Genomic DNA, 26,860 nt, shown 5'->3' on the forward strand with positions numbered 1-26,860 from the left:
CCTTCTTAATTCAGTTCTTGTTAATTTAATCTTTTTAATTTATTAGCTGAAATCTGCAGGACCACAGTAATTTGTTCTATTAGTGGTACAATTTCCACCGATATTTTGCTAAGTTTTATGTCTTCAGGCATGCGTTAGCAAGTAATTCAATCTTTGGCTTCATAATGCTTTCCTTTAATAAGGAAGAGGCTCATAATCTTAATCCAATTAAAGAAAAAAGAACTGAAGGAAGATTTGCCACAACAAAAGATGAGACTAGAGGATATTGGCTTGGGGTACTAGCAGTAAGCTAATTACTGTTCATCAGGAAATCAGTATCCTCAAATGTTTTCAACCTCAGGTGTGGAGAGCACTTGAAAGCAATTGGGAGACCTGTGTCTCCTATTATATGAGTTTGAGATACTTGGTTTCCCAGCTATAGTTGGTAAAGTATCGATCGTTGTAAATTTTGACACCAAGATTGACAAGCAGTTGGACATACACTTAGTTTTGCTTTTTCTGGATATCATTTTGTACCAGTGCTTCTTTGGGTGTTTATCCCTCAATTTGATGCCTCAGGGATGTGTTTTATATATACACAGCCCATCATGTTCATAGGCAGCACCTCTGATACTAGTTTAATTCTGTGCCCTGTCCCTGAGAATAGCTAGTTCCAAATTATTCAGGGGGTTACCAAGTATTACCCTATACCGTGAATGAATAACTTGGTTTTCATTGTCTAATCCCTTGTCCTGCTCTTGAATGACATCTTGGAGTACCGAGTGCTGTAAATGCTGTTCTAAAATGAACCCTATTTACTAGTTTAGATATTTCAACTTTGCCTACTGTGAGAAAAAAAAGAAATAAGAATGTGAATTTACTCTTTCTACACTTAATACTTCAGCTACATACTGTCTGGTGGCAGAGAGTCATTCCTAAATATTCAGTAGCATTAGCTAAACCCCTCCATAGCATCCCAGCAAACTAAATTACATTGTCTATCTGTTCATGATGAAAGGGGTTTCATAAACCAAGAACCCAGAAGGTAAAAGAAAGCCTTATTAAAGGAAAAGCAGAAAAATAGAGTAATAAGTCAGTAGGCTCTGGTCTCGAGCTCACCCTCTTCCCACAGCAGATGGGGAAGTCACTGATCCTGTCCCGCCTCAGCTAAGTCCTATGCACAGCTCCCTGCCCAGGCACAGGGGACCCCATTGGCCACCCTGGCCGCTTGGGGGTTGGACTGCTGGCCACCTCCACCTCTGCCCTGAAGGATCACGCAGTCCCCCATGTCTCTTTGCCAGCAGGGGAAGAGGCAGGGAGTATTCCCTAGGCTAAATAGCAGTAGTCAGACGATCTTACCTCTTTGCAGCCACTCTTCAGAAATTACTGCTCCCTTCTTCAAATGTCTTGCCTCTAAGTACTCAGTCTGCAAGGCCCCACCTGTGCTGGCCCTCATCTCAGTACACTGTACCAGCTTTCTTTCCATCTTTTTTTTTTCCACTACTGAAGAAATGAAAATTCATACCCCTCTTCCTCTTGTTTCCCTTATCCTAGGACTCTTCCCTGTTCTCCTGGAAGGCTACATTGCTGGTTGTGGTGACTCCCCAGCCCAGGAGTGACCCCAGGCGCACTCTTGGTCTGGGCCCAGCATGTTTTGTCCATGTCTTACCAGATGTGATTAGCAGCATTTTATTCACACTATCCTCAGACCTGGTGGTATGTAAACGAGAATGTTCTGCCCTAGCACAACTGCTATGCCAGTGATGCCAGCTCCCCTGTACCCCCTCGCTCTCTAGCAGATGCAGACGGGCTCCCCACAGAAAGTGGCCTCTGGCCGAAGCTCCAGGTTGCTCTTCTTTCCCTTTGCCCACAGGTGTCAGCCATTACCTCTTTCCTGTCACATCAGGCTCTATGTACTCTTTATAACTTCAGATTTTTTATTCTCTTCCCTTTCTTTCATATCATTTCCTAAATTAAACAGTGCCAACCTTTCTAACCCTGAAATCTCTCCTGGACGCACAACTTCTTTGCTGGCTTTCTGAGCTATATGCTACACTGGGACAGGGGTATCTGAGCCAACACTATCTGCAGGCATATTTAAATTGACTTTAATAATACTGCTGCATTACTTCCCTGTTTCTCATCTCAGTTTGCAACCCAGGAGAGCATTTTACTTATTTTTTTGGCTGCTATTTCTTACAGAGTAAGGGTCCCTATTGAACTGTCTAGAAGAGGGCCCAAATTTGGCCTGTTGTTATTGGTTTTCTTGTGACTGCTCATTCTGGAACATGCACAGAAGCTAATCAAAATGAGTATAAAAAAATTTTGTTCAACTCATAGTTGCTTCTAAGAACAGAAGCTCCCAGCATAGCTTTTGGTGCCTATGCCAGACAGAAATCGAGGGTAAGTGGGAGATACATCTACCCAGATAGATAAATGAAGCAGGCAAGGAGGGAAGTGCAGTCAGCTGCACCAAAGGCACCCTGTTCTGCTCGGATGTGTCACTCACACTGGGACTGGCTGGAGCAGACCTCATGTGGTGGACCTCACTTGTCAGCCTCAGTCTCTCACAGATCATTTGCAGGCTCCAGAGCAAATCATGAGGGCCCTACCCACTCTTGGATGTGGTCAAAGAGCAGACTGCTAAACAGATGAAGTGGTTCAGCTGGGGACCAGACCACTCTTTTTTTCTCAGGGACCCTATTCTATTAATTCACCCAGTGTTGGGATGTTGCCCTTGGAAAGATGGCAGCAAGGAACAGACTGACAATAGCAGAACAGTTTGACTACATATCTCTTTGCTGCCTGATCTGAGCAGTGCTTGGAAAAAAGGGCAGGCAGAGTAGCAGCAAGGATGCTCTGGCCACAGTTATCCATGTAGGTGGAAACTTTCCTAAGGGCTCCTCTCACGTGGGCAGGGAGTGGGCTGCGAGCAGATGCATGCTATACTTGACCTCCCCATCTGCAATAAACTTGATGTGCTTCTGAAGCACTGAGCTTGCTGCACATTTACCAGCTGTCTGGCTGTATGCACAGGAAGGCTAGCTATGTGTCAAGGCAGTGGGTCATGGTGTAAAGCCCTCTTCTGCTGCAGGCAGACCACATGTCTTTCTTCCTGCCACAAGACCAGAAACCCATTCTGTAGATGATTGTAGATATTTCCTCGGGGCATCAGATAGCTGGAGGGCTTTATGAACCAGGATGGAGTGGAAAGAATCTGCAGCTGACTGCAATGATTGCTTGCCTTTCAATAGTTCATCCATAGGACCTGGCAGGCTTAGCCTCAGCCAGGAGGAGAGAGAGAACATCAGCCTAGAAAATGTCTGATATGCTTTTTCATATCTTTTTTGAATACATAAGTGGTGGGAGGAATATGACCTTTCCCTACCTGAAACATGGCAAAGTGTTTCCTTCCTTTTTCTATTGGGTACCAAAGAAGCAACAGCCACCGTCCATCTGCCAGGGGAAATTCAAACCCAAAACCTCAAGGACAGTTTTCCACATGCTCACTTGTTGCACTGCTCTGTCACCTCCTAGTCCTGGCTCTGGTTAAAGTTCTGTCATCCTGCTGTCAAAGGGCCACATGCCAATACCAGAGGTTTGTCAGTAAAAGGTACCAGTCAGATGTTAAGAGAACACACTCACAAGCGATAGACAATATTGCAACCTGGCTAGAGCAGTGTGACATAACTCCAGTTGCTTGCCAGAGGAATGTCCCAAAGTGTTTTCCGACTGCCAGTGCCAGCAGTAGCTGGATGTTTCATGTCCATGTTTCAGATTTTGAGCATAGCGTTGAAATCCCTACTTAGCAGTAGCAATCTAGCAGTCAAATTTGTCAAAATGGGAGTTTCTGACTTTCGATTGAGTCATTTGGATGCTGTGAACATGAAATACCTATTTTTTCATATGAAAACCAGTATGTTCCTACAAAATCTTTCAGTGTGACTCCACATTTCCTGGTACAAAATTGTTTGCCTAGACATATTTTGTTCTCTAAGCAAAGATTTGACTGCCCTTGCCAATAAAAGTGTGCTTGTTCAAGTTGGGACCAAAGAACAGTTTAGAGTATGCCCAGCTGTCTAAGTGTGTTGGCTGCAGAGGCACAAGAATGATGTGAGCTTTGTCTCTCTCCTCCCATTGCCTGCTGCATCTGGACCTTCATTTTAACAAAAAAGTGTGAAATATTTCCAAGTGATTGCTGGTCACACAGCATGCATAATCATTAGGGCTGGCTACTAGAAGAACCCCCATGATCACAGTGTTTCCCTGCAATCGCTCATTTTTTGACCTAGGCGGAGGTCAAATCTGTCTAAGTACATTTAGTGCATAATAAGTAATCCTCATAAAATGGTTCTCATCACTTGAAAGCTCTTGATGACTTACTTCAGAAAATAACTGTGTTCAGGATTAGCAACGTATGCCTAGCTTCTATTCTGAATTTGCCTAACTTCAGATTTTTACTACTAGCTTTTAGACCTATTCCAGATAGGCTGAAGAGCTGTTTGATATGATTTTTTTGTGCTACCTCCTTCCTCATAGCCATTTTCATATGCCATAATTGAGTTAGTTCTTCATTTGGAAGGCCTGTAGATGTGCTGCAGAGAAAATGTATTGACCAAAGAGAAGCTGCAATATTTCTCAGCCCCAGGATGCAGGCTTCAAAGCTTGACAGCTAAGCTTGCAATGGTCACCGAACCTTTCAAGCCTTCATGATTCAAGAAGTACCATGATTTCAAATGCTTCCCTGGAAGTCATCCTCACTTTGAACGTGAAAGAAGCCTTTCTTGTGGCCTTGCTTCATTTTTAGCAAGAATAAGGTCAAACCAGTGAGTTAAGAATGATCAAGGCAAAGGAGGGAATAGACTGACACCAAAAGATTACCATAGTTCTTTTCTTAAGAGGAAGGTTTGGTTTGTACTCCATTTGATGCTTCCTTATTCCCCACTTGCCCATCCAAGTCCCTCAGTGTGCTCTGTTCATGGAGGTCTGATCACAAGTTTTAGAGGGTCCTCTGTGACCAGAGCCATGCAGAACCATAGGAAGATGGTGGGAAGACACCTGCCTCACACGTGTGATAGGGAATTAGTCATCCAAGAGAATCCATGGCACTTGTTTGAGGAGGTGTGGCACTGGGTTCTCTGACTACTGCGTCAAAAGTTGGTATGTGCCCTGCACAGGTTGTTAAGTGGGGGTGACCACAGGGGCATACTAAGAAGTTGATGGGACAATGCAGAACCACCATGCTAGTGTGGGGTCCTGGTGTGTAGCTGGGATCACTTGTCATGTCTTTCTTTTGCAGTTCTCAGAGATGGGCTCTCCATAATGCTTTGGTTATGAAGAAAGAAGGACTCCTGAATTGTTTTGCAATGGAGAAGACAGAGGGAGAAACACCAGCACTGTGGCTGCTGCCCTGTTGCTTACCTCCCTGCAGACATGTGTCCCAAATCCTCTCTTTGCTGTAGCAAGGAAAGGAAAAGCTTTGACATTACGACATCTGCTTTCTTACATCACCTTTTCCAATTTTGCATCCCCTAACCCCCTGGAGAAAAGAGGAACAATGACTTTATATAGTTGCTGCTTGATTCTTTTGCTATTTACCTGGAACACAGCTGCCTATGGGCCAAACCAACGGGCACAGAAGAAGGGAGACATTATTCTCGGAGGATTGTTCCCCATTCACTTTGGAGTGGCTGCTAAAGACCAGGATCTAAAATCAAGACCAGAATCAGTGGAGTGTATAAGGTAAGCCACGAAAAGAAAAAAAAATGATTTGGTGGGAGAGTCTTGCCCTTTTTTGGCTACAAGTGATATGCCGTACGCTGCGTAAATACAGTCTGTAATCTGATGCTTGTAGCGGCAATGGGAAAGTATGGTGTAAATAATAGACTAAAACAGGCGTGTAAAGACCGGAAGTGCATATGTTAACCAGTAACATAAATAATATTTAGACAGTGAAAGAGGACAATCCTTTTATTTCCCAAAGCTGCCAAAACATTAATCTATCTGGCCATTCACAGTGGATATTTGAATAGTATCTGAAAATTAGCTTTCCTAGCAGAAGGATGGAAAATAATCCATAGTGCCCCTAAGTTCATTTAATTACAGTTATGCATAGCAAAACGGCTTAGAAATAAAATTTGGGGTTTTTTTTCCAGTCCTGCCTCTCATCTTCTAAGACTTTACAAAAAGTTTAATTGCCTGAACAAGTGAATAGGTGAAAGTGAGATAGGTCACTGCTTTTGAAAAATCCCACCAAACACACAGATGTCTCTTCAGAACCTTTACAAAGTCCCAGACATGAACTCCCTACCTAGGCTTTCCTCACCCAATAGTCATTTTCTTCTGTGTAAGCAGTGCATATAGGTTTTGTCTTAAGTCTTTGGCATGTAACCCCGTAGGGAGAAAGCCATGTGAAAACAAAGTATCTTATTAGTAAAGTGTAGCCATTTTTATGATGAAATGTGAGGAATTTTTAACCTTACAACCTTGCACATAATACATATAAAGTGTGCAGAAACTGATTGCAAGTGAAATGTCATATAAACAAAATATAAGAAATTGATGTGGAATTTTGTCATGACCATGCATGGGAAAACACTTCAGTGTTACAGGAGCTCTTCTGTAATCATATGTGAAAAACTGTATATCTGGAATTATTTGGACCTCTGATCCTAGACTGAGGATCTAGTACAGTTTTGTTGCAGATGGTAATGAAAAATGGCTGACAGCATTCCTGCTATGCTTACAGATTCCAGGTGTGGCTTCCTGCTGAGACACTGAGCAGGACACATCCATCTAGGTTACGAGATCATCCCCAGATGGTCTTATAGCGAGCACACAGAAAGAAGTGTAATTAAGCAGGATTTCTTTTGGCTTCTTCTGTGCGTGCATAAGAAAGTCATGAACTAAATGTATGTAAATGTCCACCTCATGGAGCAAGAAGCTCTGCCAGATTTTCAGCATTTTTTTCTCTCCCAGATGCAGCATTTTAAAAGTGGAACACTGAAAAGTGATGGATGTTTTCAGCTCTGTGGTCTTCGTCACCTGCCCTAGGTGCCAGGCAGGACAGTGCAGATATTTGCAGCTGAACATAGCTTTCATTTCTGTCAGCACTGTGTCAGCCTCAGTGACTCCCTTGACATGGTCACATTATTAAAACAGATCACAGGAGAATGTTCCCCTTCAAGTACTACAAGCATGTGGTTGCCAAAAGATTTGTTAATGAGGTAGCACTGCCAACAACAGGCAAATCCTGAAAAGCCAGACCAGTTGTTTTAAGGACACTACGTGAGATCCTTCTGGGTAGCATTTGATGTGCTAAAAGGCATCCTCCGCCTGAAATTTGCCTGGATAAAATCTCTGTTCCTCTTATCCCTGCATCAAGAAGTTGCAGGTGAAAAAGAAAGGACTTGACTGAAGAGGTGTTTGTGCCGCTTTGCTGCACTCCCTTAAGGAGCTGGATAAACTGTGAGTTGATAGCATAATGCATGTGGAGAAAACATATTCAACGAAAGGCACAGATCTAGCTGCAGAGGTAGTAGCAACTACAATAGAAACAAGAGGATGATTGGACCAGAGGTGACTGGAAGCTCCTTCACTGCACATGTCTTTACCAGAAAATGTCCATTTCCAGGAAAGGTTTAATTCAAAAAGATTGGGTTGGGAAGACTTTTTGAGACTGGTCATTAGATTTTCTTAATGAATATAATTAATCCATGGGACAGTTCATGTGCTATGGTGTTTTCCTTATTACTGGTACATGTTAAATTGAGAGCAGATACTTTTCCTGAAACTATTTTTCTATTTTAAGTAGAATTTAAGTCAGAAAATTCCTCTGACTGGACTTGTACAGAGATCTCATAACACAGCCATAGTGGGCCTTGTCGGCTTTGGGCTCTGTGATTAGGTCGTAGCTTGGGGCAGGGTTGTGCATGCTGATTCTAAGAGCCCAATACATTCTTCAAGTCATGAGCTAGAGTCTTTCATATCACATTTGCGTTTCCTCAGTTCTGGGCAGGTGGCTAGTCTGGAATGAGTGAACTCATATTTTCTTGGAAGAAGGGAAAAAAAAGATAGGGTCTAGTTTTTTTCCAAAGTAAAATCTCCCCAGTATTGTAGTGTCAAAAACTTTTATAGGGTGGGAAATCTACTAGAAGACCATAAGCATGGCTGTACCTGGTTAAACCAAAGGTGCTAAATCAGTTCCACACCTTTGACTGCCCTTTTTGCCTTTCTCTGAGCCTTCTTCAGTGCTGCTGTGTCTTTTTAAAGCTGAGGCAAATCAGTTTTATATCTTTTTTAGATGGCTGTGTACAGCTTTTAATCTCTTTATTAGGTAGGAAAATGTGTCTCTTACCACGTAAGAAAATTAGACCCAGGTCAGTCTAGGAGTATGTGGGCATCCTCCCTCTCTTTCCTCATAGTCCTGCATTTGGTGGCAACAGCAACAAGTCAAAGCTCCTTGCTTTGAGACCTAAGGGTCCCACTGAAACCCTGTGGGTGGTTTGCCCCTGTTTCTTCTGGAGTTCTGTATCAAACAATTTAAGATAATGTGGCTTCCCTTCCTTTTGAGGACTGTTCAACCTGGTCTCTGCTGTTTGGACATTTAGGTTGGATATTAGGAAAAACTTCTTCACTGAAAGGGTTGTCAGGCATTGGAAGAGGCTGCCCAGGGAGGTGGTGGAGTCTCCATCCCTGGAGGTATTTAAAAGAAGGGTAGATGTGGTGCTTGAGGATATGGTTTAGTGGTGGACTCGGCAGTGATAGGTTAGCGGTTGGACTCGATGATCTTAAGGGTCTTTTCCAACCTTGATGATTCTATAGTTCTATGATTCTATGACATCTTCCCACACATTGAGCTGTGTTCAATGCCTATGCTCCCAAACAGGGCTTCTCAAAATGGGTGGGACAGTTTTCTCTCCACTTTTTTAGTTTTCATGCTCTTCATACTCTTGTGGCACGGCAGCAGCTCAGCATGCGTACTGGCCTGAACCTACTGTGCATACCTTGCACATGATTATTTGGAAAACTATATACATCACTCAGCAGCAAAAGGAAAAGAGAAAAGTAACAATCTGTTCTCTGGGTTTTTTTTGTGCTGATTCTACTGAAAATTCATCTTCATGCATTAAGCACTGAGTTGTAGAGTCCAAAGTGAAAACTTAGGCGTGATTTTGCCACACCACATGTCAGATAGGAGTATGGAAAATGAGAGCCATTTTGTTTCCTGTGTTTTGGAAATACTTACATGGCTTATTGTCTAAGCAATCAAGGTTCCCACATTTGATATAAATGCACCTTCTATCTTAGTATGCCTCAGGTGCTGTTGCAGCAACTTTCCTTACAACATTTGCTGATGCATATCTGATGTGTGCAGTGGAGGCAGAGGCTGAGCACAACACAAGCAGTCCCTGACCCCCATTCCCTGTCAGCATCCACACAGGCCTATTCATAGCCTGATTTCTCTGACCTTTCTTGATTTCAGGTAGATTAGCAATAGCGATGGTGGTGGCATCGTTAGTATTATTGCTAGCATTATTGCACAGATAGGTGGTACCCATGGATTCCTCTTACTGTAATGAACTGTTTGCAGTGAGGACATATCTTTACTGAGCTGAGATACAGTGTTGCCAATATGGTGTCACTAGGTCATCATTTTTAATGCATATTCCCTGCATTCTGATCAGCAATCTACCCAAGGTCCCACACTGTGACACAAAGCTGTCAGGCTGTGAAACCGTGGTGAGACATCGTCCCCATGTCATAGTGCAGGACTTCGTAGAGCATGGCTCTGGGATACTTTAGCTCACTGAGTCTGTGTGTCTGTCTGAGAGAACAGGGAATTTTAATTCTGCCCCTTGGGGATGCATTTGCTAATCCCGCTGCAGAACTGAATGCATAACATGATATTTAGAACTTCCTCCCAAATTATTTTCTTTTCCTCTTTCTTTTCCACCCATCTTCTGAATTTTAACTTTTTTTAATTTTATTTTATTTGGTCTGCATAATTCCCCTTACCCTTAGCCCTAACTTCTGAGGGTAGTAAGCAACTCATTTTACCTACTGACTACAGGAATCCAACAAATGACTGAAGGCCTCCCCTTTGCATAGCTTAGTAATAGCAGTGGTAGTAGCAGCAATAACATGTAATTAATGTACTGGAAATCTCCAGAGGACAGAGAAATTAGTATGTGCATACAGCCACTAGAGAAAGAGGAGTACTCTGGTGTGAGCCAAGAGCCATATGCAGGCTTTGCCACCATTCTTGAATAAAAGTACCTGTTGGATGTGGGGGGGTAAATGAAAGCTGTATTTGCAGCTTTCACATTACTTTCTCCTCCTTTTCCTTCATATTATATTGCTTTAGTTTAGTGCCTTGCAAGTTTTGATAAATGAAGGTCATGAATTCACAGGCAGCTGTGAATTATTCCTTTATGGAGGCCAACAGGGGTCAGGACTAATTTCCCTACTGGATCCAGACAGTAAGCACGGTTCAAACAAAACCAGAGAAACAAACATGCAAAACAGCGGATGGAACTATGGGGAGCTAAAACTATGCAGTGAGCTTATGTCCCTTAACTTACATACCCTTGCTTTGTAACATTGACTGAGACATTTAAGCCATCCTGAGCACCCCTTGACAGACACATTTATACCAACTAGAAAGAAACCTGAGGGAATCAGTGAGATCTTGCAAGTTTGCTCTCTAGCAAACTGGCGGCTGCAAAGATAATCTGTCCGTTGCAAATGTGACAATTAAAATGAGGATTTGTGGAGGAATTGTTTTTAATTTCTCTTTCCCCATTTGTGCTCCTGCCTAGGAACAGGAAGATCAGTGGGCTGTGTACTCTGACAGGTGGGAGAACAGGCATCAGAGGAGGAATATTTAAAGAACTGAGTGTAAATAAAAATTCCTCTCTACACCCTCGGGCACTGAATTATTTACATTAAACTCTCATTTAGAGCTTAATGACCACTTTTCATAGCACCACATCTCAGAAATGTTAAAATACAAGACCACTAATGTACCTGTGAAGTAATATGGCAGAAAATAAGCTTTGGAGGCTGCTTATTTTCTACCAAGAAAATATCGGTGGCTATTTAAAACTTCTGGAAAACTAATGAAAAGTTTGCTTCTGTTAGCAAATCCTTTGCAGTTTCTTCATGGAAATTACCAGTCAAATTTCTGCATGGTTGACAGAACATTACAGTCACTAGTCATATTAGTCACAGCAGCAGCATAGCACAGGAGGTCAGCTGCATCGGTGTAACCTGCTGCCAGGTTCAAAGACTGCTCTTACCCATCACTCATGTACACACCAAGCCAAGAGGAACCTATCTGCAGCCCCTTGCTGGGGTCTTACAGTACAATGGGAGAGAATTTATCCACAAAATTTTTCTTCACCAGGACAGAAGGAATCATGAAATTTTGCTTCATTTAGACCAGTTTATGGCACTGCCTTCATCTGACTATATCTGTGTTACAATACTGATACAACACAGTATCAGTTAACAAAATGAGATCTTGTCTGAAGCTTTATCAGGTATTAGAGAAGACAGAGCAAGGTGTGTTTGCCTCCGTCCCATGTGATTCTCTTCTCCTCATCTGCTGATGCTCCTATTAGGAGAGGTGCAACTGAAGAGAACTGCAGGTCTCCTGCCCAGGCTAGTTTGAGGTAAATTATCAACGACATTTTGGAGTCTAGCTCCCAGAAAACAATCCCTGCCCTCCTTTCCAATACAAACTCAAGTACCTGAAGTACAGGCCTTATCCTGCAAATAAACATTCATCAGGAGCATATGTCAGAAAGGAAAATAAAAGCAATTGTGCATCATGGGCTTGAGTCTGCATCTACTGAATGAAATCGCAAATGTTCTCCGAAGTCAAGGGGAAGACAGTCCAGTTCTCACTGCTTTTGAAGATACCAGCATGCTGCATTTAAAAATAATTAAGCCAAATTGCTGTCAAGTAGGCAAAATAATTCCGTGTCATACTCCACCTGCATAATTTAATATGATCAGCCTTAAACTTACTTTTACACATACTTGAATGTGTGAAGCTTTTCACAGTGGTATAGTGGTACCTTTGAAATTCCCAGCTTCTCAGCAGTCTTCCCTTTTAACATAGAAAATGCCTTCAGATTTTTCTCTTTTACATGAGAAGCCTGAATATAGTTCCTTGCTTCAAATCCTATTTCCATTTTAATTAAAAATATCTGTAAACACATTTAGTTTTTTAAAAAGAAGTGTCACAAAACCCCTCCTTGCTGTCACTCATCCCAGTGAGCATTACTGACCATGTGAGGTGGCATGTTGTGCCCAGCACATCTTTTTTCTGCACACACCATTCACTGCCTATTTTACTCTGAGACTTGTCCTTTCATTTCAGAGCTCTCCCATTTCATCTCACTCCTTAATGGTTTGGAACTAGAGCAAAAAATATTCTAAATGACCAAATTACTTCTAACTGTAACACACACTCACCTGTTCTAAAGGGTGTCCATTTTCTTAAGGGTGATCTTAAAACAGCTACCTGTCCCTTTGATCATAAATTATAACCAAGGATTTTTATTAGCCTCAAACTTTTTGACCTGAAGAGACTTGTACGGAAACCATATTGTCTGGTCTTCGAGGTACAGCCTCAGAGCAGAACCTCATTTGGAAGTTGGCCAAAGATGTCTGGAGCAGGTGGAATGAAGCTGAATAAATGAAATTTTTAAGACTTAAAGATAAACCTTAGATGTGATATCTTTAGGACTTGTGATCCCAGATAAATCAGATAAAACTGCTAGAATGGAAGGAATGTGGTATGTTCATTCAGCTTTAAAGAAATTTGACATATCTAACATCAACTTTGGAAGCAAATAATTTAATCCAGCAAGTAAAAAATGTTCAGGTCATATATCTCATAAATTGGAAGTTCATGATTTCATGAAGCTTATCTTTAGAAACCTTAACCATGGCAGCTTCACAGGCACACAACCAGTTGCTTTCGCAGCTTTACAAGAGAAAACACAGGAGGCAAAATTTGAGAATAGCATATATCAGTACAACTTTCTTCCTGCTGCTTTCCACAAAGAAGCTTTTTTTCAATAAGTCACTTGCCCTGCATCAGCTTCTTTCGCTGCCAGCTCATGTGATGCTCTAAACAGGGACTCCCAGGTCCTGCAGCACACTCTTGCCACCACTCCCCAGCTCTGGGTTAGCTCCATGCACAGTGAAGAGATAGCCACAAAACCCAGCTGCTTGATTTTAGAGAACAGAGGAGGCTTTGAAAAACAGTTTTGATTTCACAGGCCAGCTCTGATGGCATCTTCTGAGCTCATCTCTAAAGCAAATGTATGAGAGCATTATAATAAAGAGAAAGTTATTCCTTTAATGGAAACACTGAAGTATCTAATTAACAAGTTAGGAAGCTAGGATTTACATTTATAGCGTGTCTCTGTTCCCTGGTATAAACAGGTTGACTGTGCCCTCTCTCACATTGTGAAGTGTGCGCTGTGAGGCCAAATTTCCCTGAGCAGAACTACCAGGCACCTTTGCATCCAGGGGCAAACCAGTGCAGTGTCTCAGCTCACTCTGCCTCCCTAAAGCCACAAGGAGCTGACACATTGAGCATCCCTGAGCCCAAGTCCCTGACAGCATCGCGCTAAGCACAGGCTTTGCAGACACTGCCATCTGCATTCAGAAACATGTCAGAGGAGCCTGGGAGGTAACCTGGTAGGTGTATCTTTGTGTCAGAGGATTTGCTCAGGAATCACGAGATCCAGGTTTAGGGTAGCGAACAGAAGGGACAGGCCAGAGCCAATACCCCAAGCATGCTCTCTTTCAACTTTCCCAGACTTTAGAGGACTTAGAAAAGTTCACCTCATCCTCACAACCTCTGAAGACAGCTCCCAAACTGAAGAGCTGAAAACCAGAACAAAACCTCATGGCATACGCACATTTCTTCTGTAACCACAGAACACAAAAGCAAAACTTTTCTAATTTAGTAGGATGCAAGAAATCACATAAGTTGCTTTTGCCTTTTGTATCTAGAATTCTTCACTCTGACTTTGTCGCAGTCCTGGTCTCCTCTCCTCTGTTTTCCTCCTTCTCACTCTATTTCATTTTCATTTTTTCTCCCCCAGGTATAATTTCCGAGGCTTCCGCTGGCTCCAGGCTATGATCTTTGCCATAGAAGAAATAAACAGTAGCCCAACTCTCCTTCCCAACATGACCCTAGGATACAGGATATTTGACACTTGCAATACAGTCTCTAAAGCCCTCGAAGCTACACTGAGTTTTGTGGCACAGAACAAGATAGACTCCTTGAACCTGGATGAATTCTGCAACTGCTCAGAACATATCCCTTCCACCATTGCAGTCGTCGGGGCAACCGGCTCTGGCATCTCTACCGCCGTGGCCAATCTGCTGGGACTCTTCTACATACCTCAGGTTTGCTTTCACTTCTCTTGTTTAGGTACAGCTGGGGGTATTGCTGTTTGGAGGGGATCTTTAAGTACATTTTAGAACCAGGACAGGAAACTGCACTGCTGCCTTACATGCTCCATCTCTGTTTCAAACAAAGGAAGGTTTACAAATCCAGTGGCCCCAGCTGTACAAATACATCGTTGGAGGTCTGAGGGGCAACACAATGATAAGAAGCACTGGCTTTTAAAGTGGGACAACAGTTTACATGAAAGAAAGCAGTCTACTTCTCTCCAAACTTATTATGTCAAATCAAGCCAAGTGTTTTTTTTAGCCAGGGATACAAGTCTTCAGGCTCACATTTGCCAGAAATGTATTTGGGCCAGTACGGGTATGTGCAGTGGCTGTGCCAGCTTCTCCATCCCAATCTCTGCCAATGTATCCTAAGTGCATACCAGAAGGCCTCAAGGGGAATTCAGCCTCCCGGGCGTGTTTAATCTTTGTCATTTCCAAGACAACCTCAAGAAGTGAAAAAAATAAAAATGTGGTGGTTTTCTTACAGTAGAAATATGTCTTGCTAGCAATTTGCAATCCCCAAAAACAAAGGTTACCAAGCAGCCAGCAACAACATTCAGCCAACAGCAACTTAGTCTAGGATGACTAGTCTTCTAGAGTGGTTTCATAGAATCATAGAATCATTAAAGTTGGAAAAGACCTCTAATATCATCAAGTCCAACCATCAACCCAACACCACCATGCCTCCTAAACCATGTGCCAAAGTGCCACGTCTCCACATTTTTTGAACACCTCCAGGGATGGTGACTCCAACTGCTGCCTGGGCAGCCTGTTCCAACACCTGACCACTCTTGCAGTAAAGACATTTTTCCTAATATCCAATCTAAACCTCCCCTGATGCAGCTTGAGGCCATTTCTTCTCGTCCTATTGCTAGTTACTTGGGAGGAGGGACAAACACCCATCTCGCTACCACCTTCTTTCAGGTAGTTGCAGAGAGCATATGTCTCCCCTCAGCCTCCTCTTCTCCAGACTAAACAAGCCCAGATCCCTCAGCTGCTCTTCATGAGACTTGTTCCCCAGACTCTTCACTAGCTTTGTTGCCCTTCTCTGGATGTGCTCCAGCACCTCAATGTCCTTCTTGTACTGAGGGGCCCAAAACTGAACACCATATTCAAGGTGTGGCCTCACCAGTGCTGAGTACAAGGGGATGATCGCTTCCTTAGTCCTGCTGGCCACACTATTCCTGATACAAGCCAGGATGATATTGGCCCTTTTGGCCACCTGGGCACACTGCTGGCTTGTATTCAGCCAGCTGTCAACCAACACCCCAAGGTCCTTTTCCACTGAGCAGCTCTCCAGACACTCTTCCCCAAGCCTGTAGCGTTACATGGCTACCCTCAAGCAGATTGACACTTCCAACCAGCTTGGTGTCATCTGCACACTTACTGAGGGTGCACTCAGTCCCCTCATCCAGATCATTGATAAAGATAGTGAACAAGACTGGCCCCAAAACTGAGCCCTGGGGAACCCTGCTCATGACTGGCCACCAACTGGATTTCGCTTCATTCACCACAATTCTCTTAGCTTTGCCATCCAGCCAGTTTTTTTACTCAGCGAAGGCTCCACCTGTTCAAGCCAGGAGTCTCCAGCTTCTCTAGGAGGATGCTGTGGGAGATGGTGTCAAAGGCTGTATTAAATCCAGGTAGATAACATCCACAGCCTTTCCCTCATCCACTAGGTGGGTCACCTGGTCATAGATCAGGTTGGTCAGGCAGGACCTGCCTTTCACGCACCCATGCTGGCTGGGCCTGATCCCCTGGTTGTCCTGCACATGCCTGGTGGGAGCATTCAAGGTGTCTCGCTCTATAATCTTCCCTGGTACCAAGGTCAAGCTGACAGGTCTGTAGTTCCCTGGATCCTCCTTCTAGCCCTTCTTGTAGATGGTTGTTGCTCTTGATTTTAGATTTCCACATTGAAGACAACTTTGGAAAAAGTGCTTGGCCTTATCCATTTATGTGTTGCCTTGATTAGCCTAACATTTCCAATATCTCTTCTAAAATGAATACACGTGCCAGAGCTCACAGGAGTCCTTGTAACAAGATTGTGTCACACTGCACTCCATCTGTCCGGTAAGGATATATCTTTATTTCAGCCAGGGCTCCAATTCCCATGTGCATCATAAATGAAGAAGGAAGGATTCTTGTCTGCCTGGTGCACAGTAATATATCTTGTCTATTTAATGTTATCAGTCTGACTCTCTCACGGGAGTCTGAAAAAATGGACATTTGGTCTCTGAGCAGGGCAAAAATGATTTAAGCTAAGACCAATATATGCTATCTAGGTATTGCTCAGAGTAGTTTTGGAAGGTGACGTGTAATAAACACTGTGATGGCATTTTAAGGCATACTGTTAATTTATGCATCGCATTACCAGGTGAACAAGGGCAGCTGAGAAGGGTTGGTGGGTTGGACTGAACATAAGAGATGTTTGCAGTTCTCAGACTTCCCCTTTGAACAGCGAATGGCATTTGTGCTACGAGGCAGTAGTCTTATCTAGAGGTTGCTGAAATGGGTAGATGTCAGGACATTCAGTTCTGGAAGGAAGTCTCAGCCTTGAAGTATGAGAGTATGACAACTGAAAGCAGGCTTTTAAACTGGGAGTTGTTGGGCAGTATTAGAATATGCATTATTGCTGCCATTTATAGCAAGGCCATAAGCAAATCCATGCTTAATAGACCCTGCATTTCAGCACAAGCTGGAGGTATATTTTACGATTAAGGTAAGGCTTATTTCTCATTTTGTTGACATAGAAATTGAAAATGTAATGACTCCAGGTTTCTTTGTCAATATTTCACCTCAGTGTACCCTTGCTGCCCATGTGGAAGTGGGGTACCTTGCCTGTTCCCCTGGCACTAGGTTTTAGGGGATGAGAGCAGTACTGGGCAGGAGCATGTCCGGGGGAGAATATAACTCTGTGAAAGGAGGATTTGCTCCTGTGGCCCTTGAAACTGCACTAGGACACCTCTTTTTCTTTCTTCTTGCAGAAACGTTAAATGCCAGAGTTTAAGGAGGAGTTAAGGTTTTCTGTAAATTTCCACTTTGTACAAAATGAGCTGTTTATAGAAAACTTTTTTAAAGTGAGAGTCAGTCCTAAAGAGTTCAGATACTAATCCCAAAATGCAAAGATAAGTGAGTTTTAAAAGTTCTCCAGATCTTTAAATTATTCTTTTCTGGGTTTTACGGTTTTCTTCCTACCTGTAGAAAATCCAAATTATATCTTAAGAGCATATGGCACCTGTTCCGATTAGAAAAAACAAGTATTTCTTGATAGCTTTAGAAAAGGGAATAAAATCCCATTTTAACTGTAAAACACGGTAGCTCACGGAGCGTGGAATGCCTACTGGCTGCTTTGCTGATTCTGGCCAGCAATCAGGAAATACTGCTAAGGTAGTATTGACCAGCATTACCTTAACACTCCACAGGGTCAAGGCGACTGATATACATCACATGCTTCTTACTTCAACGGGAAGGGATTGTATACAACATACCCATGGTGCCTGATGGAGCCTGTTTAAGGATGGGGACAGAAATGAGAGGCAAGGAGAGACAGACAGTGCTTTTCAGAGTAGGTCCAGGATGGCAACACCATCCTGCTGCTCATGTCTGGTTCAGGACAGAGGAAGCCTGCATTTTGTCTGAATTATGTGTATTGCCCTTGTTTATCTGAAAGATGCATTCTTTTTATTTCTGGATTTGGCAGGAAACACAGCAAGGTGCATGTAGGCCACTGGTGGCTCACCTCTTTGCCATTCCTCCGAGCTAGTGTCAGTGTCTCTCTCCTTCACATCCTTGACCTTACAGGTGGACACAAGCTTGCTCCAGTCTCTTGGGTCCGAGCAGCTGCTCTTGTATGTGTGCCTCTGTAAGACAGTCACAGCTACAAGAACATACAGGCTCTCAGATTGGTTCATGTACAACCACAGGCTACAAGAACGTGGCTGCCATTGTGGTGCTTAACTCTCTCTTCATCCCCTCCAAGGCTACACAGGTTGGCAGTGGTGCTAAGTAAATGTAGGCAATTCATTCCCAGGCAGTTCACTTCATGGTGTTTTGCTTGTTCACTGGTCTCTCACAGGTCAGCTATGCCTCATCTAGTCGTCTCTTGAGCAATAAGAACCAGTTCAAGTCCTTCCTTCGCACAATCCCCAATGATGAGCATCAGGCCACAGCAATGGCAGACATCATTGAGTACTTTCGCTGGAACTGGGTGGGAACAATTGCAGCCGACGATGACTATGGCCGGCCAGGGATTGAAAAGTTTCGGGAGGAGGCAGAGGAGAGAGACATCTGCATTGATTTTAGTGAGCTCATCTCCCAATACTCAGATGAAGAGGAGATCCAGCAGGTGGTGGAAGTCATCCAGAACTCCACAGCAAGGGTGATCGTTGTTTTCTCCAGTGGCCCGGACCTGGAGCCCCTCATCAAAGAAATCGTCAGGCGAAACATCACCGGCAAGATCTGGCTGGCGAGTGAGGCCTGGGCCAGCTCTTCCCTGATAGCCATGCCAGAGTTCTTCCGTGTCATCGGCAGCACCATTGGGTTTGCACTGAAGGCAGGACAGATCCCAGGCTTTCGTGAGTTCCTGCAGAAGGTGCATCCCAAGAAATCCACCAACAACGGCTTTGCCAAGGAGTTTTGGGAGGAGACGTTTAACTGCTATCTCCCTGATGGGTCCAAAAATTCTCCAGCTTCAACTTCCTTTCACAAGGGCCATGAAGAGGGGCTGGGAGCTGGAAATGGAACAGCTGCCTTCCGACCTCCATGCACAGGGGATGAGAACATCACCAGTGTGGAGACACCATATATGGACTACACTCACTTGCGGATATCCTATAATGTGTATTTGGCAGTATATTCCATTGCCCATGCCTTGCAGGATATATATACCTGTACCCCTGGGAAAGGACTCTTCACTAATGGATCTTGTGCAGACATTAAGAAAGTTGAGGCATGGCAGGTAAGTTCTTCATTTTTGTGCCTGTGCAATATACTTGCAGAAAAAAGGCAAGCTGTCCTAGAGTTTTTAGGGGGCCTTTCATAATCCTGGGTCTCAGACACAGTGTAAAACTCCTGGGGTGTAGCATATCACTGCATTCAAGTTAGGTGCATGCTCCCACCCCACAGGGAATGTAAGGTAAGTTGTGTTAGGTTTGCCTGCAGTGAAAGGGGCTTAAACTAAGTTAAATTTTCTTGCATTTGCTATGGGCCAAAAGTGCACACATAGACAATTATCACAGCCTGGCTGACGCAAGGTAACTTGATCATATATTGAGCCCTTACATAAACAAGAGGGCCTGGAGAGAGCACATGAACAAGGAAAACAGTTTTTAGAGTTCATTTTCTTTGGCAAGCTCTGTGTCTTTTGCAATCCCACAGCAATTTTCCATACAGGCTCTATTTTTTTTCCACAGTTTTAAGCTTATATAGGATCAAAGTAAAGCAGGTTGAGTAATGGAGGAAAATAACATGTGGATGTTGGGCAAATAATAGATAACTGCTTTGATTTTTTGGTGATATTTGTGAACCAATAAAACAATCCTAACAACTTAGTCACATTTACCCATTCACTTGATGCATCCTGCCCACCAGCGTATGGATGGTATTCTGGCATTTGTCTTCTGATCCTTTATGAATACTCTATACCTTACCATCTGTTTGATTGTGCTATCCAATATGACATTCAGTATGTGTTTTTAATATCTACTGCATTTTTAAATAACAGAATTAGCTTGTAAGGCTATCAGATGAAGATATGCCAAATATATGTCAAATTCCGTTTGCCCCGTTCTGGTCATCACAGAAAACTTGGGCTCAAACATGCCTGAAATCAGAACGACGTGGGTGAATCTAAGGAGGATCACATCCCTGTTTGCATGTGTAATTTCCTTTATTTGGGATAGTCTGACCAAAATAAAGGCTATTCATGCCACAAACTTTGCAAATGTTGGGTCAGCATTTGCATGCGGGAACTGCAGTTTGGCTCCTGTCTAGTCTCAGTCAACTGAAAAACATCAGTCAGATCAAAGAAAAAGGCTTTGTCTTGGCATTTGTGGGAAACCTGCACTGCTCTAGGTGCCTGATTTGGGTTTACCAAAACCACTTTACTCAGAGTTGATGAGTGCAGGGTTTGACCCTGGTTTAGCGGAATCCTGTCATTGCTGGCTCTCTCTGAGGTTTCTGTCTTTCAAAGCTATTCTGGTTTTCAGGAGCATACTGGCAGAGGTGGGCAAGTCACAGACAGATTTAGCTTTCACTGTGTCAGTAAAAATGATCCAGAATAAATACATTTTTAATTCATTCCCTTATGCCTTGTCAACTTGGAAAGTAAAGCAGGATGTTCATACCACAGCTAAGTAAAATAATGTGGTGTTTTTTGAGGATTCTACAATTGGGAAGAATGTCCTCTCATTTCTGTGTTGCTTGTCTGGTGCTAAAAGATGGCTGTATCAAAATGTAAAGCATGCTGCTTATCTAGGCTTTTGGGTATGCATACTTGCCTTAAAGGAAGGAATCAGTGTCAAGAAAGAGCATGTGAGGGATAACAGGACTGGGTAGGAATATCCATGCTACAAAGAAATAGGCTATATTTGAAATGACCACCGTTACGTGGTGTTGGCTGTCAAGCATATTTGATATGTGTGCATTTTTTAACTTCATTTCAAAATCAAACACATGAATAGCAGGCAAATGCCAAGTTTGTGTGCACACCTACTTCATATCAGGCATTGCAGCTCATTACCCTTGAGAAGCTTTCCTCAGCCCCAGGGGTAATGAGTTCACCTCATAAACGTGCATCTTCCAGCATCTCCAGAAAGTGGTTTTCTGACAACCAGACAGAAGAAAATCTTTCTACTAAAATCAGTCTCATTTGCAGCAGTACTTCTGCTGGTGGTCAGGGCCTGCTCCCTCTTCTCACAATCGGCTCAAGGGTTTCTTGATAGGAAGTGACCTGAGAGAGCAAGGACAGTACTAGGAAGCCTCCACGCCTGAGACTGGAGGCAGCAGCCACTAATAGTGTCTGCAGTCAATGATCAGGTGGTGTGTGGGAGAGATAAGGCAAATGCAGTGTACTCATAGCTCCATTAGCCTGAGCTTCTGTCCAGAGCAGCCCTTGCCAGTGGGGTTGGTGGCGGGAAGGATAAATGGTGTGTTCCACAATTTAATTATGGACCATTTAATTTTGTTTCCTTTCAATGGCATTATCCCATTAACACATATTATTTATTTGTTGCCTGCTAATTGTTAATTTTATGTACTCAGGATATAAATTTTGGGGTGAACTGGTTTATATAATTTGTGGAGGGTGCATTGTGTGTGTCCTTACGTAAAAACAGCATTTTTACCTCAGTGATCAGTTCATTTGAACTGGACAGCAGGAAGCCTAGCACAGAATTACTGTGAGTTGGTTAAACTGGGTGCAACTTTCCTATTAAGAATTTAACAGCTACTGTTTAAGACAGATCTAAGTGTGTTTCAGCATGGGGAAATTGGATTTTTCTGTCTCCCAAGCTGAAATATCAAATACTAACAACTTTCTCCTCTACTTATTTACAGCTACTTGTTTAAGAAACTGCTTACTCATTTTTTCCACCTGAGTTGGTGGTCTGTGACAGACCCTGTCCATAAACCCGGTCTTGCTTCCTTTTGTTTTACCAACGCCTCTGAAGCTGGCAGTGGGCACCTCCACTAGAGGCAGGATGGGTCAGCCCAAGCTCGCAGGCTGCCACAGCACATGTGGAGGTGTGGGCACAAGCAGAGCTGGCGAGCAGGCAGGGCAGCTTCCAGGCAGGAGCTGTGCCACTCACTCCACACACAGAGCTGCCTGCAGGGTTCATAGTCCTGTGTCCGAAAATGGGAAAACTTGCCCTTCTCTACAGAAAATTACAGACTTTAATAGGATGTTTGTGCTGCCCTTTTTCTGAGAAATGTATATATATGCTGGCAGCTGCCATATTTTAAGAAGCTACCTTGCTGCAACGCAGAAGATAAGCCAAGTGCACACCTTTGCACGATGCCTGCAAAGAGCAGATAATATTCTCTGCGCGTGCCATTGTCGTGTCATGGACAATATTGATCAAGATCAGATTAATTACTTCTTTTTGCAGTGTTTTGTTTAGGTAACAAGAAGGTGCAGGGCAATCCAGAACAAAATGTCTAAGCAATTCCTGTCACATTTGGAAAACGCAACATTTTACACAAAGCAGTAAGGATTAAAGTTCATGACTGCAAACAGTACAACAGAAAGAATCTTCCTAAAGGACTCTGTCACCTCTGATTATCAGATGCCCATTCTCTTTCACTGATGGGCTGTCATTTTTTTAGGAAACTATATTCAGTAGGGCTAATTCTGTGTGTTGCTCGGGTTGATGGACTGGCCTGTCCCACTCCCCCAAATACAGGCTCTCCTATAAGCTACAGGATAGCAGTGGGAAGGTATGGCAAGAGGTGGGATATGGGCTCAGGACTCCTGTACTGATGCTGCCTCTTTGTCAAAATTGCCTGCATCTTTGGCCTGTTTCTCCACAAGAGCTCAAACAGTCCACTTTTGAAGCCCTTTTTTTCTTAATATCTTCCTTGATAAGATTTCCCAGGCCCCTCAAGTTCCTTCATTTTCTTGGTCTGTGCTCACATGGCTACTCCTATGGTCACTTCTAACAGCAAGTCCATCTGTTCTTTTTTCGGTTCCCCTCTGAGCAAAGATTTAGAACCCCTTGGGGCATTTACAGGAGCCTCTCTGGTGTCTCTCTTATTTCAAACAGTGGATGGTCCTACAAAAAATAAGAGGAAAACGAGTACGGGATCCTAATCTGTCCTTCAGAGCAAATATTTATTAGTTCATATTCTTTCTGTGTGAGAAGAGGAAAACCCTGTCTTTTCCTCAGACATAGATCACTCCGTGTTCTGGCCCGTTCATTTGGCAGCTGATGGGTTTCTCTTTCTGTCTCACAGTAAAAGCACCATGGTTAAATGGGGAGGTTGGGCTCCCGTGGATTTGAGAAAGCAAAGGTTTGTAGTCACAGGGTCATGGAGCAGAGCATCCTTTGGTGGACTGCCAGACAGTTTTCAGGTTGTGGTTACACTAGAGGCCATGAACTTTGGCAGGTTCATGAGTGAAAAGTGAGATAGCTCTTCTAGGCCTCAAGGCAAAGCATGCTGCACAGGCTGAAAAATGTGCTGTCCTAAAGATTAGCAGGTTAAAGATACACTCATGTAAATTATTCTATGCCAAGAAATCTGATTGACCTCAGGCTTAGGGAAAAGCTGCCATATGCTGTTCCACAAAATAAAAGTAAATGCAAATTGGCTTCACCTAGCAACACCTGAAGTCTTTTATTACACCTGTGCACCTCCCAGCCAATAGTTCCTTCCTCTGTGCTGTTGATATGCATTATGAAGAGGTAAAAATGGATTGGTGCCTTCTCCAACCTTACATTTAGCTATGTCTGGGTGGCTGGAAATTGATTCTGCAAGGCTTTAAAGAAGTGAATGATGCCTTAGCTGACATATGTCTCTCCAGACCTCTGAGCCTAAGGGCTTATCGAATCAATTTTATGTCCATTGAACTATATAGGGCGGTGTGAATAATTAAAATGGTGTATGGAAAACAGCTGCTTTGTGGTATAAAGAATGAAACAGTATTAGAACAGGTATTAACTGAGGCTGGCGTGCAAATCAGTAATTCAGGAGAACTGCAATGAAGACAGAGGAAGGTGCTGAATATCAGGCAATTGCAAAACCTCACCTAGTCTCCATTACAAATGCACTGGAGATATATTTGTTATGAACAGAAAGCAAGTGTGCCTTTTCTTGCTGGAGATCGAATTGAGAGGCAGACAGTTTGAGACACACACAGAAATGTGTGGGTCAATAGAGCAAACACAGCTATTTTCCCAGAAGGGCAATAACAGATGACTGCTTATTCATCAGTTTGGAGATAACAACTTGCCATGACCTGAGAACATCACTTGTGAGTTCTTAACTAAGCAGTCAGTAAATGGAGTATTATTTAGATGTCTCTGCAACTAAAAGGAGAAAGACTTAACTGGACCTTTCTAAAGCAGGGGTCAGGCCTGTAACATCACCAGTAGAAAATATACAGGGAAACTATTGCCCTGACAGGGTTGCTAAAAGAAGAGTGAATGAATCGCATGAAGCAAATGCACAACCTCTATGTTGTGAAGTAAGGAGTTGTGGTTATTAATTACTTGGCAGAGAATGGCTGAAATTCTTCTGAACTGGGGTAGTACACACTGCCTGATGACAAAAAATGCAGTATTCCTGCTCACCCCCAAACATGTTGAATTTTTCATAAAAGTCATTTTTTAATATAGCCACTTATATGCTGCATTACAACAAAAGCTGTATTTGAAAAGAAGCATTTTCTAATATTTATGAAGCTCATTTGTACCTTTGTCACTTGGGGGAAAGAAGTTGGTTTTTCAGCCTATGTTGAACCTGGGAATTTTAGGGAAGGCTCCATGAGATGCTCCTATAATGTCTCTGTAGCAACTTCCGATAATAATTATCCCTTGAATTACCAAGACATCAGTATCTTTTGCTAAGACACAGCATGTCTTTGTTACACAAAAGTATGTGAAGTTACTTCTAGGACTGACCTTTCCTCATGCTACTCACAAATGGAGCTGGTGACAAAGGGCACCTTGAGAAACCCCTAAAGGCACTCAGAAAGTGAGGTGAGGAATCAGTGCATTTATCAAAAATTCAGTTTCATGTTGTAATCATTCCTCTGACTTGACTGATTTCTATTTATCCCAAGGTAGGGTTGAAGCTAACTTCAAAGGCATGATAATCATAGCACAGTACGTTATTTCTTGTCTTTCTGAGTGGTTAGCCATCTTCATAGATGCTTTACTAACCAGCCCCATAGTTTTATCCCCAAAGTGAACTTTCATGCACTATGAAGGACTGGTGTTCCACAGAGTGGGTGAAGTTTGGAGGAAGAACAAATTACCTCTTATGGCATATAAAGGAACCTTTTGCCTTGTAGAATTAGAAGAGTGATCTCCCCACAGGAGCAGAAGCAATACTTTGCTCAGAAAGGACTTTTACCTCTGTCTCTGAGAGGAATTGCATGAAGGATGTATAGGAACTCTAGAAATCAAAGCGATTTCTTTGTTGGCTGAGACTTATATTGATAAAGGAAATGGAAAAAACAGTTTTAAGCTAGTAGACAAGTGGAATGTGTGCCCAACCACAGTTGCAGTGAATCCACTGGGACTTTAGCTGACCATTGATGGGACCTGTAACTGCTTGCAACAGATGCCCTTTCTAAATGTCAGAAATGGTTGTGTGAATTCAGTCAATTCAGTGTGAATACCAGAAACTTTAGGATTACTTTTTTGTTTGGTTGTTGTTTTTTTTTAATGGATAGTAGTTCTTGAATAGATTATAAATAACCATAGAACTCAGGTTTGATGAATGACCATTGCTGTTAAAAGAAATGACACCAAGTATGCACTATTAGTTGTCATTCTAACAGGGAGAGGTGCTTTAGTCAAGCATTGAAATAATTAATCCTATAGTTCTAAAAAAGAAAGAACTTACAGTGGAAAGCGGTGACTTCCTCCTGGTCTAGAGACAGGCATGGTTCTTCAATATCAGCAGTGTTCTGTGCAGGATGCAATTTCAGACACTAGAAGGCTGTGCTGCCATGCAACAAGACCTGGACAGGCTGGAGAGCTGGGCCGAGGGGGAACCTCATGAAATTCAACAAGAACAAGTACAAGGTCCTGCACCTGGGGAGGAACAACCCCATGCACCAGGACAGGTTGGGGACTGAACTACTGGAAAGCAGCTCTGCTGAGAAGGACCTGGGAGTGCTGGTGGACAGCAAGCTGACCCTGAGCCAGCACTGTGCCCTTGTGGTCAAGAAGGCCAACAATATCCTGGGTTTCATTAAAAGGAGTGTGGCCAGCAGATCAAGAGAGGTTATCCTCCCCCTCTACTCTGCCCTAGTGAGACCATATTTGGAGTACTGTGTCCAGTTTTGGGCCCCCGAGTTTAAGAAGGACGTGGAACTGCTTGAGCAAGTTCAGCAGAGAGCTACTAAGATGATCAGGGGACTGGAGCATCTCCCCTATGAGAAAAGGCTGAGAGGCTTGGGTTTATTTAGCCTGGAGAAGACTATGGGGGGATTTCATCAATACCTATAAATATCTCAAGGGTGGGTGTCAGGATGATGGGACTAGGCTCTTTTCAATAGGGCCCAATGACAGGACAAGGGGCAATGGGCATAAGTTGGAACACAGGAAGTTGTGTTCCAACTGTGTTCCAACTTTGCTCATATTTTGCTCAATATGAGCAAAAACTTCTTTCCTGTGAGGGTGACAGAGCAGTGGAACAGGCTGCCCAGGGAGGCTGTGGAGTCTCCTTCCCT

At 43.2% G+C, this 26,860-nt stretch overlaps 1 protein-coding gene across 1 annotated transcript in view; it reads left to right on the plus strand.

Annotated features, from left to right (window-relative positions):
• Nucleotides 1-5,302: 5,302 nt before the first annotated feature.
• CASR (calcium sensing receptor) overlaps nucleotides 5,303-26,860 on the plus strand; it is a 43,674-nt gene continuing 22,116 nt past the window's right edge. Inside the window, exons 1-3 of the mRNA XM_075107920.1 lie at nucleotides 5,303-5,721; nucleotides 14,109-14,415; nucleotides 18,539-19,420. Of these exons, the coding sequence (XP_074964021.1) occupies nucleotides 5,537-5,721; nucleotides 14,109-14,415; nucleotides 18,539-19,420 (1,374 nt within the window). The 5' untranslated portion in view covers nucleotides 5,303-5,536. The remainder of the gene's footprint in view (nucleotides 5,722-14,108; nucleotides 14,416-18,538; nucleotides 19,421-26,860) is intronic.

Source organism: Phalacrocorax aristotelis, chromosome 1 (genome assembly GCF_949628215.1).
Source record: "Phalacrocorax aristotelis chromosome 1, bGulAri2.1, whole genome shotgun sequence".
Classification (NCBI taxonomy): Eukaryota; Metazoa; Chordata; class Aves; order Suliformes; family Phalacrocoracidae; genus Phalacrocorax; species Phalacrocorax aristotelis.